At 34.7% G+C, this 20,574-nt stretch overlaps 1 protein-coding gene across 13 annotated transcripts in view; it reads left to right on the top strand.

Annotated features, from left to right (window-relative positions):
• CCDC178 (coiled-coil domain containing 178) overlaps positions 1 to 20,574 on the top strand; it is a 482,007-nt gene that overhangs the window by 170,314 nt on the left and 291,119 nt on the right. For all 13 annotated transcript variants that reach the window (XM_078347961.1, XM_078347960.1, XM_054244101.2 and 10 more), the window contains one exon: positions 12,226 to 12,409. In XM_078347961.1, the coding sequence (XP_078204087.1) occupies positions 12,226 to 12,409 (184 nt within the window). The remainder of the gene's footprint in view (positions 1 to 12,225; positions 12,410 to 20,574) is intronic.

Genomic DNA, 20,574 nt, shown 5'->3' with positions numbered 1-20,574 from the left:
GCCATGCTAAGATGCGCTTGACTCCCCTTTGCCTTCTGCCATGAATATAAGTTTCCAGAGTCCTCCCAGTCACGCTTCCTGTTAAGCCTGAAAAACTGTGAGTCCATTAAACCTCATTTCTGCATAAATTGGCCAGTTTCAGGTAGTTCTTTATAGCAGTGTGAAAACGTACTACTAATACAGTAGCCTAATAAGTACAGTAAGAAATGCAAAAAGGGAGCTTCTGAATCGCAGCTCATTTTGGCTAATACTGACTATGATTACTTGAGATTAAAAAGCATATAAGCAAAAAAACTTAGTTCTGTGGTTTCCTTTAAGTACCCTGCTTTCTATGAAGATATTACATTTGTTAATAATTTTTTTCTCTTCAAAGTAATATGGCCTTGTGATGTTTTTACATATAAAATTAGAAAGATAAAATGCACAGCCTTCATTTATGGCTAAAAACCCACCATCTTGTAACTGCTTGCACATAGGCCCTATGTCCTCATTTCCCCCATTTTTGGAACCTCAAGGACTAACTTAGCATCTGAAACATTGTTGAGGTACATTATGTGCTCTATAATATTTTCAGTAGAAAATAATCATTTGTAGCATAATATGTATAACTTGTTCCATTGTAGGAAATATATAAAATAATATAGAGATTAATGATTTTTATCTTTTAGAGCTCTGAGAAATAGCTTCATACATCCTTATTTTTATTTCATTTAAAATATTTTCAAACTGCAATTTAATAACTTTATAACTATGATTAATAAACTAATATAACTTTATACTGAGGACTAAATGTGTTTATATTTAAAGAAAAGGGAGAATAAAAAACAACTGTGTGAGAGTGTTTGTGTGTCCTGAGCACCTGTTTTGTGTCTGACACTGTTTTAGGTGCTCAAGACAATGTTTAAATTTACATTGTTGTGTAGGATAATAATAATAAACACGTTAACTAATAAATGTATAATTAAAAATGTAGTCATTGATACTCTTGTGAGGACAATAAAATTGAATAATATGGTAGGGAGTGCCAGGCAAGGGGATGGTTGAGGACTTTGCTTTAGCGTAGATATTCAGTGTCACCTCTCTGAGAAAGTAACATTGGTATTGAGACCTGAATGAAGACATGTCAGTCTTAAGCAGGTCTGAGGAAGAGAATTCCAAGCATAAGAGGAAGCCTTGAGATATATAAAAATCATATGTGCCCTGAAAAGAGAATGGATGCCGGTGTTGCTAGAAAATTGTATGAGAGGGGTAATTCACAGAGACAAATGTTGGTGAGGCAGACAGGACTCATATACTAAAAGCTAGTAAGTGTGCTGTGATAGAGGCATATGATTAAAGCATTTCTATAATCTTACATTTTAGAGAGATCACTTGGGCTGCTTAGTGAAGGATGGACTTTGGTGCATTTAAGAAGAAGGCTTTTTTGGTAATTCAAAAAAATACGTAATTATGACATATAGATAAAGATTTTTGAAGTATAAATGGTAAGACATTCAGATATATTTTGGAGAGGATGCCAACACTACCTTCTGGTAGTTGGGATATAAGATGTAAGGAAAGAAATGGTCAGGTTATTTGCTGAAATAACAAGAGCTTATAGAAGGCATGAAGAGGATTTGAGGAAAGAAGATATGTCTCCTTAGGCCATATTAAATTTCAGATCCTTATGAGCTCTTGAAATGGAAATGAGAAGTAACAATTAGATACATTGGTTTACAGCCCAGTGATGAGGAGGATACCAAAGACAAATTTGGAGTCATAAAATTAAACAATGGGACAGTTTGAGATGTCTAAAAAGAGAGTGTAGGCAGAGAAGTAATGAGAATTTACATTTTGTGCAATATGGACAATGGAGAATATGAAAAGTTTTTTTGCTACAGAACTCTTATAAATGGGGCATCCACAGGGCTCATATCTTTCAAATGAAGAGTTGAGCTTATGGGCAAGTAAAGGAAATCCTCAGGGGTCAATGCATTGAAAGTAATTGAACAACTGCAGGGCGAATTCCCAGCTGATATCTGGCTGCCCTGAAAATATAGGTGGAAGAATAGCCCTGTGAACTTGGTAAACAAGGGAATTAAATTTTAGTGGCTTCAAATAATAGGTCATGGGCCATGGATCTGTTCAAGTGAAGGAGCTGGATAAAGTAAGGACACTTAAATGAATAGAAAAAATCTACCCAGGAAAAAAGGCAGAGGCAAGAAAGTGTCTGTCTACGTCTGGGACCTGGGCGAAAGAAAAGCAAGAGAGAACATTCCCATTCTGCTCTCTTTTCACAGTACTTTGGTTATTTAATTTATACCATCTATATGTTCGTAGAAGGCCCTAACCAATAAATTATCATAGATAAGTTATTCTGCTCTGCTCAAATAGTCAATGGAGGAATAAACCCTAGACTGAGGCCATATAAGATTCTCACAGAAAAAGTAAGGCTTTTAAAAATGACCTCATAAAATTATAAAGCACATAAGGAAAGCTATAACATGAATTGGAGTTATCAAAAATGATAAGATTCTTATCATTCTTATTAAATAAATAATTAAATAGAACTCAGAACAATTATGAGATTCATTCTATCTAAGTTTTAAATGGTTAATGGGAACAAAACAAACTAATAGAACACTATCCAAAAAGTTCAGGCAGTTGAAAAAGAATCCACCAAAACGTGTAAAAATTAAAACTGGATTCATTTCTACTGAAGAGTCTATTAATTAAATAGTAGAAAGAGCTGGGGAAAAAATCATCTGTGTGCCTAAAAATAGAACCCAGAATGCAGCAGAGAGAGAAAAAAGGGAGAAAATCTGGAAGAAATGTTAAAGTTGTGGAAAGGAGAATGAGAAATAAAAGAAAGAATGGGGAAAACAGTATTCAAAAAGATAATGGCAGATGATCTATAATTTTTAGAACATAGATTTTCAGCTTCAAACAGCACCATAAATCCCACACAACATGAACTCATAAATAAAACTTTAATTTATTTAAGCCATAATTTACTCAAGTTGGAAGGAGAAATTAAAGGCATGGCATGCTTTTTGCCAAACAAATGTATTCTACAGGGACAGCATCCACAATGGCTTTCCTTCCTCTTTAAATTTAAGGAGTCAATGATACTTTTTGTTCAAGGCCAAGGCATCCATCTGTGCTGTTGGTCTCAACCTCTTCTGCCTTGTTCAGGGCCTAGTTTTATTTGTATCACTTCTATTTTTAATATTTTTATCCACTATCCTTTTTCCTTCCTTTTTAGCCTGTAGATATCATTAATCCTCCTCCAGTATAAAATAAAAGGTTTGCTTTCATCCTATTTGTACTTTTAGTAAATCACTCAGTAGTTCCCTTTTACTCTTATTAAAAATTTCCTATAGTTAGCAACATTTACTAGATTATTAGTAATATTTCCTTCACTATTAATCATTTTTTGACACACAGCAGTCTGGCTTCTTAAATCCCATGCTACCAGAATCTATCTTCCTTAAGGGCAAAAAAAGACCTTTCTTCCCAAATTCAGGAGGTCATTATTCAGTCCTGTTGTGGGCTGGGGTTTTTTTTCTTTCTTTTGTTCTTCCTGCATGCGACCCAAGTATTTGTGTCTGTGCCCTTTTTGATGCTACCCCTTTTTGAGATTCAGGATGCCATTCTTTTGGTTCTTCCTTTAGCTCTGTAAAGCTGTTCTTTTTAGGAATCCTAGAGAAGCTGACATATCTCTACTGTCCCTGATTAGTTTAGGGTACGAATCTCAGCCCTTTTATACCCTTGCTCCATCTTCTGTCCCAGAAATTTCACCTGTTTCCCCTTATTTTATCATGTACTATACATTTTTGAAACTTTAATCTCACTCCACATTTTCTAGCTCTACCAAAAGTATCATTTTGAGTATTTACTCTCACTCCTAACTCACATCCTGCACTGTTAACCACCAAGTTACCTGTTTTGGGCATCATTCTATATCCCTCTCTTCCTGGCTCACTGCCAGCCAGCATCTTACCAACTTCTTTAAATATGTCTCCAATGGGTAATTTTCTTTCTGTTTCAGTTACCAATAAAATAAATCAGGCCCTTATTGTCTCATGATGGGAACACTATTTTTTTTTCAGCAGCTTAAAAACATATCATAGGTTCTCTACCAGCTGTTGGATAAAGTTTTTGCTTCCAGACTGACAGGTTAGACACTGTAAACTGTCACCTGCCTAACTTCAGACTCATCTCTTATTCTTCCTTCCATGATCTTCGTCTGTTTTGTGTTACTATAACAGAATACCTGAAGCTGGGTAATTTGTAAAGAAAAGAGGTTGATTCACTTCATGGTTCTACAGGCTTGGAAGTTCAAGGGCATGACCCCACCCTGGGTAGGGCTTTCATGCATCAGAACATGCTGGAGAAGGTCAAAGGGGAAGTGAACAGGTACAAAGAGACAAAACTTGAGAGGCATCCTGGTTTTATAGCAACCCACTCTCATGGGAACTAATTAATTTCCATAAAAGCTAATCCAATTTCACCAAAGCAAGAGCTTACTATGTAGCAAGAATAGCAGCAAGCCATTTATGAGGCATCTGCCACCATGATTGAAACACTTCCTGCTGGGCCCCACCCTGTAACACTGTCACATTGGAGATCAAATGTCAACATGGGTTTTAACAGTGACAAACAAACAACCTCCAAATCCTAGCAATCCTGATGTTCTAGCCTATTAAAAGGCTTATGCCTCTTTCAGCTTCAGTTTGGTCTCCAGTATTCTGATTGGAATTTCCTTTTTCTTCCTCCTCCTTCCACCTGCTCTTCTTCTTCTTTCTCTTCCTCTTCTTCTTCAGCATATTTTTACATCTGATTGACCCTTCACACAATAGCTCAGACATTAGCTATTCCCAGAAGCTTGCCCTCTCCATAACTTATCTTCCCTTGTCTACAAACCAAAACAGTGCAAAGTGCTTCTTCCATTATTGCACTTACTATTGCACTGGAATCTGTTTTTTGTTTCCTTTTTCCTTCATGAGGGTATAAACTTGTTTCCATTTATCTTTATAGCCCAGTCACCTAGCACTGCTGTTGACATATAATCAATGCTCAATAAATATATATTTAACTAACTTTCCCTGGTTCCATGTACTTTCCATACTATATATAGTTACTGCGGGTTTGCTTATTCGTTGTTTCCTGTTTGGCCTGAGCTGCTTATTTGCAGTCCTTGTGTGTATATATCTGTGTGTGTGTGTGTGTGTGTGTGTGTGTGTGTTTCTCAATAGGTGTTGAATAAATGACATTATGAATGATAGCTAAATACAAAAGTTTTTTCTTAGTTCTTCCTTTGCTTCAGTATCTCTGTACTCCTATTCTCTGTGCTATCTACTCTGTGTCACATCCACTTGTGTCTCCTTATGTTTCAAAGCAAGACTAATGATTATTTTACTTACATTTGTTTTTCTCTCTCATTGTGTGTCATCTCACTAAAGCAGAGACCAGGATAAAGAGTGAGGCAGCTTTTATATACTATTTTAATTAACAAAAAGCTGTTTATTAAATCATTTGTATTATTCAGTGTTGGTAAGCAGTATGTATGTATTACCCTCAATTTATTTAATCTTGATTACAACTTTGATGATAAGTATTATTAAATTAATCATACAGATTAGGAAATTTAGTATGAAGCCATCCTTCCCCAGTTACATAAGGAGCAATCAGAGTTTGAATACAGATCTACTTAATTCCAAAATTTATGTCCTTTCCATTTATCAACACTGCCTCTTCTCTTCTGTTAGGTAAGTCTTGATTCCTATACCTGACACGTTACAGAAGATTTTTGACACAAAAATTACTTCAAAAAACAAATCAAAAGCTTATGGTTTAACTCAATTCTCCATCTCTACATGTGACTATATCTATTGTTTATCTCAGAATGCTCCATTCTTCTTGTTCTCACTTTTATTTGTTTGCTTTTTAAAATCTACCATTTATCCGAATCACCTTCCCCTTGGTCCCAGTTTCTCTTTTGACTGACGTCCAAACATAATTTAATGGTTAAAAAGCAAATCACTGATTTCACAAATCTAGTGAATATCCCCATGAAACATCCCCAAATTGAAACTGTTATATATACTAAGATTCCATTAGAAAACTATGTTACCACTTGACGTCATTCTCAGACTGTTACCCTATGTAAATAAATTACATAATTACTGCAATATATAATATATCCTTCAGATATAGTTTATCTTAAGAATGACAATGTTAAAACACAGATGCCATATTTGTTAACACTGCTCAATTATCACATATGTACAAATATTTACTAGACCTTTTGGTGACAACAAAGATGATATGTTTGTTTACCTTGCAGAAGCAATTTATAATTTGATAATTTTGTCTTTCAAACCAATGATCATCCATTAGAAATAGACCCTTTACATTTGGGACATTTGACTTGTGCAAACAATTTCACTGACTTGCTTGTTCATAAGATAGGCAGGCTTCAAAAACCTAAGCAAGGAAAATGAGCTTGTTTAAAATGATTTGAAATTGATTAATTTAGATTTAGTTTGCTTGAAGTTAACTGTGTGGTATGAATTTCTATATAGTCATTTTCTTACATTCAAGCTCTGTAAAATATTCTAAATATCTGTTTCTAGTGTTGACTTGTATGTCAAGCAAGACAATGCCATTGTAACTGCAGTGAGCCAAAGATGGGATTGGTAATTGGAAATGAGCAAAAAAGCTGTTGAACAATACAGAGACATATTGGCATGTTTTATGAAGTTTTTTTTTTTCCAGAGGAAACAGGATGGTGATTTATTTGTAAAGATAGCAATTAGAATGTTACTGAAGTTGTTAAATAGCCTGAAATACCTAGAATGAATCCACAGGGTACTGTGGTTTTCATATCCATTTAGCTATGTCTTGCCAGCCTATTAATTTGAGTTGCTTCACAGAAGCGTCAAATACTTCTTTTTCCAGCATTGCACAATAAACTTTTGAATCAATATTTTTAAAAATTTATTTTGGGGTTTTTATTTTTTTCAGATATCAAAAGAGAAAAGTATATAAATAATGCATTAAAATGATATACACATCATTTAAAATTAACTATTCACCCACGTTTGCCTATTTTAGACTTTTTTCAGAGAGTTAAAATACTAAAAATAAATTACACTTTCTATTCCTACTTTCTACCTTTGCAGAGGCATTGAAATATGAATTTGGGTGATACAGTCCATACAAGAACTTAGACTTTCAATCCATTAGCTCTCTCATTTTCAACAATTTTTTTCTCCCATCCCACACCAGCCACCTTCTCTTATAGTTTTACTCTATTTTTGTCATTTTCAAAAATTGGGTTACTTCCTGGTCTCAATTTTAAGTATCCACTCTCAGATAACCAACACCTCTTTTTCCAGCTTACTCTACTAGCACCCTCACTCCAGCAAATATTTGACACGATGATGACCAATCTATCATTCTTTTTAAGAGGAAACAGGATGATGATTTATATATCCCACCTTCTTGTTCTTTCCCTTCTTACAGAACCTAATTATGTTGGATCAAAATAAGCACATATTTAAATGACATTCAAGACTGTGATTTTATGACTTGAAAAGCCCTATCCCTGCACTAAACCAGCAGCTTTCTTCATGGAACTTTTCCTAGCAGCTGAATGTGTATAAAATAAAACACAGCTATGCTAAATAGTCTCATGGGGTGGATCCTGGTTTGGTGGACCCTAGAGGTTATAGCATATGGGGGCAGTAGATAAAAAGAATAGATAGTCACTTGAATACCACTTGACAGAGGGTACCTTATATTAGAAAGAGAGAATGATCTTCATCAATTGTGATTAAAAATATCTTGTTTCTCAAACTTTATAAAAACATATGACCATGTGGAAACACTGCTAGGGAGACACTCAAAGAACTTTGAAAGGGGCTGGGGCCAATTAGAGGCCCTCATGTTTAAACTACATTAGCAGCACCATAAATTTACTTCTGAATACAACTTAAATTCTATGGCCATAAATCTCAAGTGATAATTCAGCACAGCCAAGAAACTTCTAGACAATTCAGCTTTTCTGATGACTCTTATATTTTCTCCCTCTATTCAATCCTAATATCCATATTATCCTCATTTTAAACAAATCATTTTCTTCATAGGGAGTATAGATGTATATCTATAATCAATGAGAATTACCTCAATCTCTTGCCAGCTTACTCTTGCAGAATATAAATATTTTCTCTTTCCCATGAATCACTATTTCTCTTTAACAGCACATGAGTTTTGCGTGATACTGCTCATGTAATAAAGTATGAAAACACAAAATAAAACTTTGTCCTGAAACTTATATCTTTCTATTTTTTTGTAGCAAATCTTAAAAAAAAAACACATACATCTATTTCTGTGAACTCACATTCAATTCTCTATTGAATCGACTAAACCAGGCTTTTCTCAGTGACATATTCTGGATCCAGTGTCAATTTTTCTCATTAATTTTAATTTTTTATGTTTTCTTCCTTAGTTTTGCTTGGTAGGACATATGATGGCATTTTGGAAATAAATTCTTTTTAAATAATTTATCTTTTCTTTCTGGGAACTTTAGAAATTTCTTATTTCAGAGTTCTAAAATTTCACAATTTTGTTTCTAGCTATGTGTGTGTGTATACTTTTTCAGCTTAGCATAAAGTAAGACTCTTCAATGTGATGATCTGTTGCTTTTTGGTACTGAATTTTTGGGGGTACAGTTTTGCTATCTACACCTGCTACCTATTATCCTATTTCCTATCCTAAGATGTTCTGATAGGTGCCTGATAGTTTATTTGTCAATTGCTTCCCATAATTTTGCATTTTTATTATGTATTTCGAGAATATATAATCAGAGGCATTGATGTAAATAAACATTTCATTTCTTGTTGGATTGTTTCTTTTATTATCTACTTTTACTTTCTTTCTTATTTGTGGTTTTCTCATTAAATTATATCTTGTAATATGAATGTTGTTGTGTTAATGTTTATTTTCAAATTTTTTGGGTGATTTAGTCCCCAGTATTTATTTTTCAGGCAGCAGTGAATCTTATTTTTAAAACATAATCTGATGATTTTAGTAGGTATACTTGCAATATGTGTATTATGATATGCCTAATTAGTGACACTAGTTTTAAAACATGTTTAAATAATTATAAACATTTTAAATAAATCTGGAATTATTTAGTTTTTCCATTATCCTCCTGAGCATTACACATATTTTTGCAAAAAATTAATTACTATTAAACATCTTTACACTTGTTCTATTTTTTAAATAGTTGTCTGGTGCCTTAGTTTCACTTTAAAATGATAATTTTTCATAATCAATATTTATATATGTTTGCTGACATTTCTCATTCATTTTTGTTTTTATATATTCTTATTTATCCTCTTGGTTCAGTTTCCTGTGGCTAAAGTGATTCTTTAATAGTTATTTTAATAAAGGATTTCTGGTAAATTTTCTTAACCTACACCAATTTAGCTCATCTATCTTGAGTAATAATTTAGCAATGTATGGAGCTATAGGTTCACATTTATTTTTGCTTACATTTGAAAGTAATTTTCTTTTGGCATTTATTATATCACTTTATGTGCCCTTGATAAGTATCTGTAATATTTTGCTATTTTATCACAGTATCTGTAGCTATAGATTTTTTATTTTTATAATGTTTAGTATTCACAACCCATTTTGTTCTCTGGTTTGTGGTCCTACTTTTTTCTTGTCTAGAAATTGTTCTCCTTTTAAACTAATCATCTTCACAGGGAGTATAGAAACTTTCTCTAGTCTTTCCACAACATATCTTATTATTGTTCCTTCTGCATGCTCAACCACATACCACACATTGATCCCACTCCACTTAATGCATGGACTGTTTGTGTTCCACAAAATGAATACATGTATAAACATGCACACACTTATATACACATACATACACAAAGATAAGCACACATATACACATATGTACACAGTAAACATAAAACATGCATATACACTAATACAAATATGCATGTGAATACAAACATAAATACACATAGACTCAAGAGTATACATATACTATGTATAGACACAAATGTGTCACACATATATATTGTGTATGGTTGCACACACACACACACACCCCACATTTTTTGTGCTGCTTTTTGAGTGAATATCTTAGTACTTCATTCTTGTCTATTAATCCAAAACTCTCTTTGACTCTTCTCAGTTTGGAGATTTTGGTTCTATTTCAAAACTATTTTAATTATTTCTGTCCCTTATTTCTTTTAATCTTATAAACTGTTGTCTTCCCCATCTACCTATTTTTGTCTAATTTCTGCTGTGTGTCAAAATTTCTTTTCCTTTTACAAAATTAGTTATGCCTTTACTTAGATCTTTGAGCATTTTAAATATACTTGTTTAAGTTCTTTGTCAAAATGTTTCATGAAACCAGTATCACCTACAGTGGATCGGATTCACACTGGTTGCTAGGTCTTGGAAACAATATATTTCTTAATATGTCTTGGTGTCTTTTTTTGAAGCCTTTCATTCTAAATAAGCAGGTCCCTTTCTCTCTCTGTCTCTGGCTCTCACACACATGTAACACATGCACATACATAGACACACACCCCTGTCTTTCTTTCATACACACACATCTTCTTCTTCATCTCTCTCCAACTAAAATTATGTCATTGCTTCTACCTCACCCTACTTGGTCCCAATTCACCAATATTTAAATTCTTCCAGTTACAGTCACCTTTTCTGATTCCTGGTGATCATCCAAAGATGATATTGGGGATAACATTATTGCAGTTACTGATTCAATCTGCAGCTTGGTTGAGTTATTGGTCTCAGGATCTGTTCTCCTCAATGTCTTCGCTCCTTGCTCTCTATGTATCTTTAGTCCTAGTCAGCAAATGATCCTTTCACATCAAGCACAGCTCATGCAAAGCCCTGCCATGAGTCAGTGAACCTTGCACTGGTCACTCATCTGGTGGAAAACCTTCAGCTAGTTTTATGCTTCTCTTCTACTCCTGCTTTGATTTTTAACCCCATTTCTATTCTACAGAGATGGTTAACTTGTTTATGAGCCTTAGCTATGTGTCCTGCATGCCTTGAATGTATGTTTATTTTTATTTCTACATCATTCTTTCATCCTGTTTTGGAATAGGTGAGAATGAGGGATCAGTGCAGCTCATGATAAGCTGATTTGGCCACATGAATTCAATCTCCTCTGTGTTCTATTAAATGAGAGCATTCATGTATATTCACCCCAACCTCTTGAGCAGGGCTACTTGAATGAAGTATGTTCTTCAACTAAGTGTCATCAATCGAGGAACATATTCTCAGACCCATCCTATATCTACTGAAGCTCATTCTGAGAGTGAAGCCTAGGATGTGACTTTCAAAGCTCTCCTCATGATGTTTATGTATATACAAGCTTTAGAAATACTGCTCCAGTTAATATCCATAGTTTGCTTTCTGGTTGCATGTTAGGATCTCCTGGAGTACTTACAAATAGTGACGCTGGAGCTTTACCCCACATTGATTATATATTATTATAAGCCTAGTAATCCCTTCAGAATTTTGGAAGCAGAAGTCTTATTAAATCATTTGCAAGTTATTATAATGCGGAGTTAGTATTGAGAATCATTGCTTTATTCAAGTGGCTCTCAATAGGGATGATTTTGTACCTTCAGGAAATTTTTGGCAGTGGCTGGAGACATTTTCAGCTGTTATAACTGAAACAGTGCTGCTGGCATCTAGTGGGAGATGCTGCAAAACATATCACAATGCACAGGACATCCCCCCTACAAAAAGAACTGTGCCACTCAAATGTCAATAATATTGAAGTTGAGAAACTTTGCCCTAGAATACACTTTGGTTTTTGTTTAGGCTTTTCCATTGAACATATTCTCTAGTAAAAACACCTTTATGGAATTCAAAAAGTGAAATGGAAAGGAGTATAGAAAGGATTTTGAATGTTCAAAAAGACAAGCAACCATATTTCCCAAGCTTTTCTTACTGATGCTTTTACACTTCTGAAATTGGAAACAGCCTGACAATTAGGGTCACCATCAGAAGTAGCAAAATAAATGGAGTCCAAGGACATATGTTCTGTATTCAAGTTTTTCTTACTTATCCAGCAGTAAGTAAAATATGATCTTGTTCCTTTTTTACTATTATTAAATGTTTGTCTCACTATATGTGCTTTTGAAATAATCATATTAATTTTTTGCTTTATTTTTACAGTATAAAGAAAAGATCAGAACATGAGTCTGCAATAAAATCTTTGACAAAAGTGAAGTTAAAGAATGATAAACATCTCAAGAACATCCATAAGGAAGCTTATCGCATCGTTACTCTTTTTCACCTAAGCAAACACAAAACAGATGAAATGGAAGATAAGATAGCAGAAGTGAGAAGAAAGTTCAAGGTTGTGTATCTTTGTGTTCCTCTTACTTATGATGAAAAGCGAGTAATTTACCTAAATTGTATCGATTTAATCTTGATAATTAGATTTTAATTTAAGGGTTAATAGTCTTTCAAAAAGTCACTTCTTATAAAAATGAAGAAAACCACCTCTCTCCAAAGGCTCAGCTTGAATAGAAGAGGTTGAGGGCTCAATGTAGCTAATCCAAACTTGTTTCTACTTTTTGCTATTATCAACCATAAACGACTTGGAGCACCAGGAGTGTGGTGCTCAGTTCAGTTTTATCCTATATATCTAACACATAATTTCGGCCTGTAATAGGAAGAAGGGATCCTGAGAGGTGTTCATTTACCTTATGTAATGTAAGAATAGGAAGTACCTCTAGTAGGCCTATGAGTTTCTGAATTCTAGAGAACCCAGAAATTTGTAAACCACATTTCTGGCAGAAATAATTGCTCACATGCTTCAAACCCACTCCTAAGTAAGAGATGTATTGAATAGCAGCTCTCTGCCATTTGTGGTAGAGACTTTGCATCAGTCCATTCTCACGTTGCTGTGAAGAAATCCCTGAGACTTGGTAATTTATAAAGAAAAGAGGTTTAATTGACTCAGTTCTGCATGGCTGAGGAGGCCTCAGGAAACTTAAAATTATGATGGAAGGCATCTCTTCACAGGGTGGCAGGAGAGAAAAAGCTGAACAAATGGGAAAGCCCTTTATAAAACCATCAAATCATATGAGAACTTACTATCAAGAGAATACAGTACAGGAGAACTGCCACATGATTTAATTATTTCCACCCAGTCCCCACCCTTGATATGTGGGGATTATTACAATTCAAGGTGTGATTTGGGTGTGGACACAAAGCCACACCACATCAAACTTGCAAAGTCCATCCCACTTTACTGCACCTGCAAGGGCCACTTCAACAGGCTGCTTTCACCCATCACACACACATACATGTCTTCTGTCTTTGCCATTTTCTTATTGAAGACTTATGAGCAAAAAAAAAAAAATACATAGAAAATGTACAGTCTGTACATCATTTCCAAGACCTGTCACTAGCACTATCTTCAATGAATACTTTCCTTTGTGATATCTAAATTTAGGATGTGTAAATTTTTCTGTACTGAAAGTCTGGGGTGTTGTTTCCACATTGAATCCAGCTGTTCAATTGACCTATGTTCTCTCCCAATGGGTGTTGAATGAGTTAATCATATCTTCTAAGATATAAGTTAGTAAGCAAAGTAAACATGCATAGGAAAAAAATTAAAATTCAAAGCATATAATTATATGATTTAGCATATGCAATGATGTTGTATATGTTTATAATTTTTTTAAAAATTAATATATTTCTATATAGTGATCAGTTCATTTTTTTCTTTGATTATATCAATGAAGATATCATTATCCACTTACCGGGCCACTTAACTGTGTATTTTAATTTTTCTAATTGACTGGAAGCTCTTGTCATCTTTCACATATTTCCCCAGGGCTATCACAAACTACATTTAATTCTTAAAACATATTTCTTTATTTATCTGAGGTACTCACTTATGAAAGAGATGTTGCATAAGAGGTTATTTATTTTTCCCTATATTTCGATACCATAAAATAGAACTTACAGATTCAATGCAAGTTTGATATGACTCTATTGAAATTGCTTTGCCAACCTATAATAGAGTACCCCCCTTTTCTGTTATTTTTTATTTTATTTTTTAAATTGACATATAGTAATTGTAGCTATTTATTGGATACACAGTGATATTGCCATACATGGAGAATATAGTGATCAGATGAGGGTAATTTAAAAAATCCATCATCTCAAACATTTATCATTTCTTTGTTTTGGGAACATTCAATATCATCTTTCTAGCTATTTGAAACTGTATATTATTTGGTAACCATAGTGATCCTAGAGTGGTATGGAACACTAGAACTTATTCCTTTGTCTCTCCATCCTTTAGTATCCTTTAAAAAATCTGTATCTTCTACTTCCTCCTACCCACTCCACTTTTCAGTATTCTTCATTCTACTTTTTATTTTTGTGAGATCAGTTTTGGTTAGTTTTCACATACTAATGAGAATATGTAGTGTTTAACTTTCTGTTCCTGAGTTACTTTATTTAACATAATGTCCTCCAGTTCCACCTGTGTTTCTGCAAATGACAGGATTTCATTCTTTCTTGTGGCTGAAGAATAATCCATTGTGTATAGATACCACTATTTGTTGCCCATTTATCTGTTGCTGAACACCTAGTTTGATCCCATATCTTGGCTATTGCAAATAGTGCCACAATAAACATGGGGATACAGATGTCTCTTTAATATATGAATTTTGTTTGGATGAATACACAGTAGTGGGATTGCAGGATGATATTGTACTCCTATTTGTAGTTTTTTGAGGAACATCCATCCTGCTGTCCATAATGTCTGTCCTAATTTTAAATCCCACAAACAGTATATGAATTTTCTACATCTCACCAGCATTTGTTTTTTCATATTTTTTATACTAACAATCCTAACTAGAGTTTGATGATACAGTTGTGGTTTGGATTTGCATCCCCCTGGTAATTAGAAATGTTGAACTCTTTTCATATATTTGTGAGCAACTTGTATGATTTTTAAAAAAATATATTTCCAGATCATTTGTCCCTTTTAAAATCAGATTTTTTTTTTTTTGCCATTAAGATGTTTGAGTTCCTTGTGTACTCTGGATATTAATCTCCTAATGAATTAATATATTAGAAATATTCTCTCTCATTCTTTAGGTAATATTTTCACTCTGTTGACTGTTACCTTTGCTGTGCAGGGGTTTTTAGTTTAATATAATCTAATTTGTTTATTTTTGTTTTTGTTGCCTGTGCTTTTGAGGTCTTATAAAAATTATCCTTTCTTGGGCCAATGTTCTGAAACATTTCTCCTTTGTTTTCTCCTAGTAGTTTTGTAGTTTGGTGTCTTACATTTAGGTCTTTGACCAATTTGGAGCTGATTTTTGTATAGAGGTCTAGTTTCATTATTCTGCAGGTGGATATCTAGTATTCCTCGAACTACTTATTGAAAAAACTGCCCTTTCCCCAATGTAGGTTCTTGGTGCCTTGTCAAAAATCAGTTGGCTGTATATATGTGAATTAATTTCTTAATTTTCGGTTCTGTTTAACTGGGCTATGTGACTGTTTTTATGCCAGTACCATGCTATTTATTTTTTAACACAGCTTTGTACTGAAGTTTGAGGTCTGTTTTCTACATCTTTTTATTTTCTTCTTCTGGAATGCCCATAATACAAATATATGTTCATTTATGCTGTCCCATTAATGGTGTCATTCTATTTAGTTTTTTTCCTCTGTCTTGTTATTTCAAAAGACTTGTTTTCAGGTTAATAAATTCTTTCTCCTTCTTGTACTGGTCTATTATTGAAGCTCTTGATTCTATTTATTAAATTTCATTTACTAACTTCTTCAGCTCTAGTTTTGTCTTTTAAATAATATCTCTATCTTTGTTGGATTTCTCATTCAAATCATAAATTGTTTCCTGATTTCATTGAACTATGTATTATCTTTTATCTGAGTTTCCTTATGATTATTATTTTGAATTCTTTTTTTCTGGCATTTTATATATGTCTTTATTATTGGGGTATATTACTGGAGAATTATTGTGTTCCTTTGAAGGTGTCGTTTTTCCTTCTTTTTCGTGTTTATTGTGTCTCTATGTTGATATCTGTGCATCTGGTGGGACAGTTGGTTCTTCCAGTTTTGTGGAGTAGTATATGAAGGGAAACTTGTTCATATTGATAAGTCTTGGGTATCAGTTTTGTAAAGTTCATTGTATTTAGTCCCAGGTGGATACAGTAATGTAGTCTCTACATAGTTTCTTTAGCTGTAATCTATGCTAGTGGCATTTGCAAGTGTCTCACTTGCCTAAGTGAGGTAATTTGTGGTGGCGTGACTTTGCTAAGAGTGGACTCACTGGGCTTTTTCTCAGATCAGGGACACATGTGCACATGCTGGGTCAGCTAACTTAGGGTCTGGCTCACTGGGGTTGAGACCACAGGGCTGTTACTCTGCCTGGAGGCATGGGCATGTAGTTGCTCAACTGCTGCAGGTGTACCTTCAGGTCGGCCCATGTTTGTTTTTTGTTTTTTTTCCCCTCAGGCCTGGGACCAGGCTCACAGCCATTTGGCCAACCTAGAGTCATGTCTGCCAGGGGTGGCCTGTGGGGCTGTTTCTCATGCCCAGCACATGGCCATATGGTTTCTTGGCTGACCTGGAGCTGTGTCTGCTAGAGGTGCCCCATGGTGTTGTTTCTCAGGTCCAGAACATGGGCACACAGATGCTTGTTTGGCCTGAGGGCATTTCAGCCAGGGGAGGCTCATGAGGCTATTTATTGAGACTCAGATATGGGCACAAAGCTGATCAGCTGGCCTGGCAGCTTCTCTTCTGTGGAAACACATGGAGCCATTTCTCAAGCCTGGAACATGGCTGTATGGTTTCTTGGCTGGCCTAGGTGCAGGCTAGCTGTTTATTGGCTCAGAGACCTTTCCTGCTCAGAGCTGGACATGCAGCAGTTTGGCTGGTTCAAGGAGGGGTTTTTCCTGAGTGGGACTCAGATCCTTTACCGGAGGTTGGGGGTTGGTTTCCATGATGTACATGACCAGAGTCACAGCCAATCCTGGACCTAGGCTTCACCCAGCTAGTGTTGTGGTGTGTAGCCATGTGGGCTTGGAATGAAGATGAAGCCCCAGTGCTGCAGAGGTGCAGTGGTTACTGACCTCCAGAGGAGAGCACGCTTTAGAGGTGGCTGTGGTATCAAGATAGTGCTGTGCTGCAGCAGCTTGGCTCACAGGAGGTGGATGGGGGGTGGGGAAGTGCATAAGTTGTTCTTCTAATTTGAAGCAATACAACTGTGTACATTTTCAGCAGCTCTCCAAACTGGGCTCAGGACTTACAAGGACTGTGGAATTCTCTTGTAGTAAATACTGTAGATATTTACAATGGCAGTGGGGGCTGATGAGGTTCTCCTGTTTACCTTTTTTCCTCAAAAGGAAAGTTGCCCTATCTTTGGGCCCATCTGATCCAGGCACAGGAGATGGGGCTACAGAGGCCAGGTGCCTTCCTGCTGCTCTCTTGGACTTCCGATCGCCACAGTTGCCTTTCCACTCCTCTGCTACACTCCAACATTCTCTCTTTGACACTGGATTCAAATGTTCATTGTTTATTTGTTGCTTTGGTCCTCTTTGTGAAATGGATGAGTTCCAGGCACTTTTAGTGAGCCATCTTGTTGACATCACTTTCCCTTTCTGTCTTTATTCATGCAAGATTAAAGAAGGTATTCATCATGTCATTTTCTTATCTCATGGTAGCTGTGTGATCACTGGAAAGAAGCAACAGAAAGAAATTAAGAACCATTCCCAGTTGTTAATCACTCCTGCTAATTTCTGAGCCTGAATATATACAGTATCAAAAAGCTCTATAATATACACATGCATATCTGCATCAGAGTAGTACTAAATTAAAAATAAATTACTAGATTTTCCTTAGATAACTCAGGTTTATGGTAATTCAAGTTTGTAATTTCTGCCTATGTAATGACCCTATTATCTTTCATGGACTGATTCATAAATATCTATAGAGCACTCTAAGTCTGGGATCATGTTTCCTTTTAAGTAACTTTCTATGTTTGTTAAGCCTGGCCTGAAATTAATCTTTAATCCATCATCTAGAAATTAATTACAGCAGTATCACTTCTACGGTAGCTCCAAGAAATAACCTTTTGAAACTCTAGAGGTAGAATTTATTCAGCTATTACAAATGATTTGTCCCAGTTTTTCCATGTTTTCGATTTCAATAACTGCCCTATTCAGAAAAGAGGCATTTGGCCAAGTGTCAGAATAAAATTAGCCCATTGGAACAGGGAATAAGTCAGTATAATAATAATATCTATTCAATTATAGTGTTAATGGAATGAACGGAAAACCATCTAGACTTGTTTAAAGAATGTGACATTGCAACCAAAAATATTGAGAGCTTTCACCAAATGTTAAGTACTTCCTAGCACTCCAGTTGAAAGCTTCTATACAAGCTGCATAATCTTGCAGGGTTTTTTTTTTTTTTTTTTTTTTTTGCTTGAGTGTGATGGAATTCTGGTGGAAAAGTGAGACCATCAGGTCACTCAGGTTCCAGGTTAGAATCATAGTGCTAGAACTTAGTGGAAACTAAGTAAAAAGGAAGGAATAAAGTAGACACAGTTTTCTTCAAGTCTATTTTATGAAAAACCCCTCATACATGCTAATTAACTTAATGTTCATAATATTGTGCAAATGTTATTAACACATTCATTTTGGGATTAAGGGGATTTTTCCCAAGGTAAGCTTTTAGGTAACTGTGTAGAATTTAAGGACCAGGACATCTCATGCCTGTCTTGGTAGAATCAACAAGGTTTAGACTTATACTCTGACCACCAAAGAGTCAGTTAAGCTGAAAGCTTCAAAATAATCATACTGGGGGAATTGTTTTCAATGCTAGAAAAAGACAAAGTGTTAAGTCCTTAGAAAGTTCCAGTCCATAATTAGCTGGTTCATAACTTTAGAGGTCTATCATTTGTTTTGAGTACTTTTTCAGATATTTTAACTAATCTTTAATTGTTCTTTAAATTCTCAGACCTCCCTTCAACTACTGTTTGTTCACCTCTGAGACAAGGTTTAAAGGCCCTTCCTTTGAGTAAACTAAAAGTCAGAACCTTCTAAAAAGTTTCTTGGAGGGCATAATTTCTGCTGGCACTTAGAACATCTTTAGTTCAATCAATAGAACAAAACAGCTCTAATAAACTAAAGCTTGATTTATGCACTATGCAACTTCTATAAGAATTACAGATAAAACTGGTAATATTTTAAGTAGTTATAAAATGAACATTCTATTAATTCATTAATTTTTATCCTAAAGGATTTATGCCTTATAGCATGCCAAATCTAGAGCATATTACTCTTGTCCCACATGTAATAGCTTTTATTGAGTTATGAATTGCTACCATATCCCTGGCTTTTAATGAAGGTTGGTAAAGTAATGGCCAAGATTGACCGTTGCTTCTTGGTTTTTCAACTAATAAGGGAGTGAGTCATGTTATCAATATGCTCAAAAAACCTGCAAAAGTAATTGACCTCAGATTTTAGAATTTAAAAAAGTTAATTTTTCTTGGTAAAATTGTATTTCTTTGTAATGAATAATTATGAATTCCCTAAAGTTTCCTGTTTCTTTCTGAGTTAAGCAGCTTAGAAGCTCAGTTATTTATGCTATACATTTTCTAGCATAATCACTTTCCTATCTCTCTCCCATATTTGTAACTTTGATCTGGTATTTTTTTGCTTGTTTCATTGGTTTTTGTTTACTAAGATTTTTTCCACTGCATTCATAGGCAGAATACTTTGCCAAAATTGAATGAAAAAGAAACTGCTATTAATCATAACATTTGGAATATCTAATCCGTATTAGTGGGAAATGGTTGCTGGGAAAAAGGAATGGAGAGTACAAGGAACACAGAAATAGTGTGAAGGTACAGCAGGATGAAAGTACCCCAATGGCTGCTGGGTAACCCCTTGGTCAAGCCTTAGAAAATTTCATTTTCCTGACACATTTGAGGGAGTAAATAAATATGAAAAATGTGATAGAAGTAAAGCATTGGACATTCATGAGTCTTAATGGGTACAAAACATTTGAGAACATAATAAAACTATATTCAGCTTGTTGTAAATATCATATGGGAACATAATTTACTCCTCTATTCTACTGGGTTAGTGCTTTGCTTGTCAGAAATTAGATGGTATGTTGATTTTTCAGTATTTCCATTTAATATCTGAACTTTGATTCTACTTTTCTTCCTGTTGCAAGGGAAATGTGGTTCAGTAGAAAGAGCATGGACTTTAGAGTCAGATTATTTTTTAATTCGAATCCTGGCTATGCTAATTATTTATTCTAAGAACATTAAAAATACATGTAACTTTTTTTAGGCTAGGTTTCTCACGTTTTAAATAAATGTAACAATATCTGTATGGTACCTCTGGGTGATACATAAGTAATACTGTTTATAAAACATTCGATCTGGAGCCCGACAAATAATAAATTCTTAAAGGTATTAGGGATAAATAGCATAAAAGTACTCCCGTAGCATGGGACTACCTT

This window comes from Callithrix jacchus, chromosome 13, assembly GCF_049354715.1.
Source record: "Callithrix jacchus isolate 240 chromosome 13, calJac240_pri, whole genome shotgun sequence".
Classification (NCBI taxonomy): Eukaryota; Metazoa; Chordata; class Mammalia; order Primates; family Cebidae; genus Callithrix; species Callithrix jacchus.
Note: the sequence above shows the minus strand (reverse complement) of the source record. Positions and strands in the feature narration are given on the sequence as shown.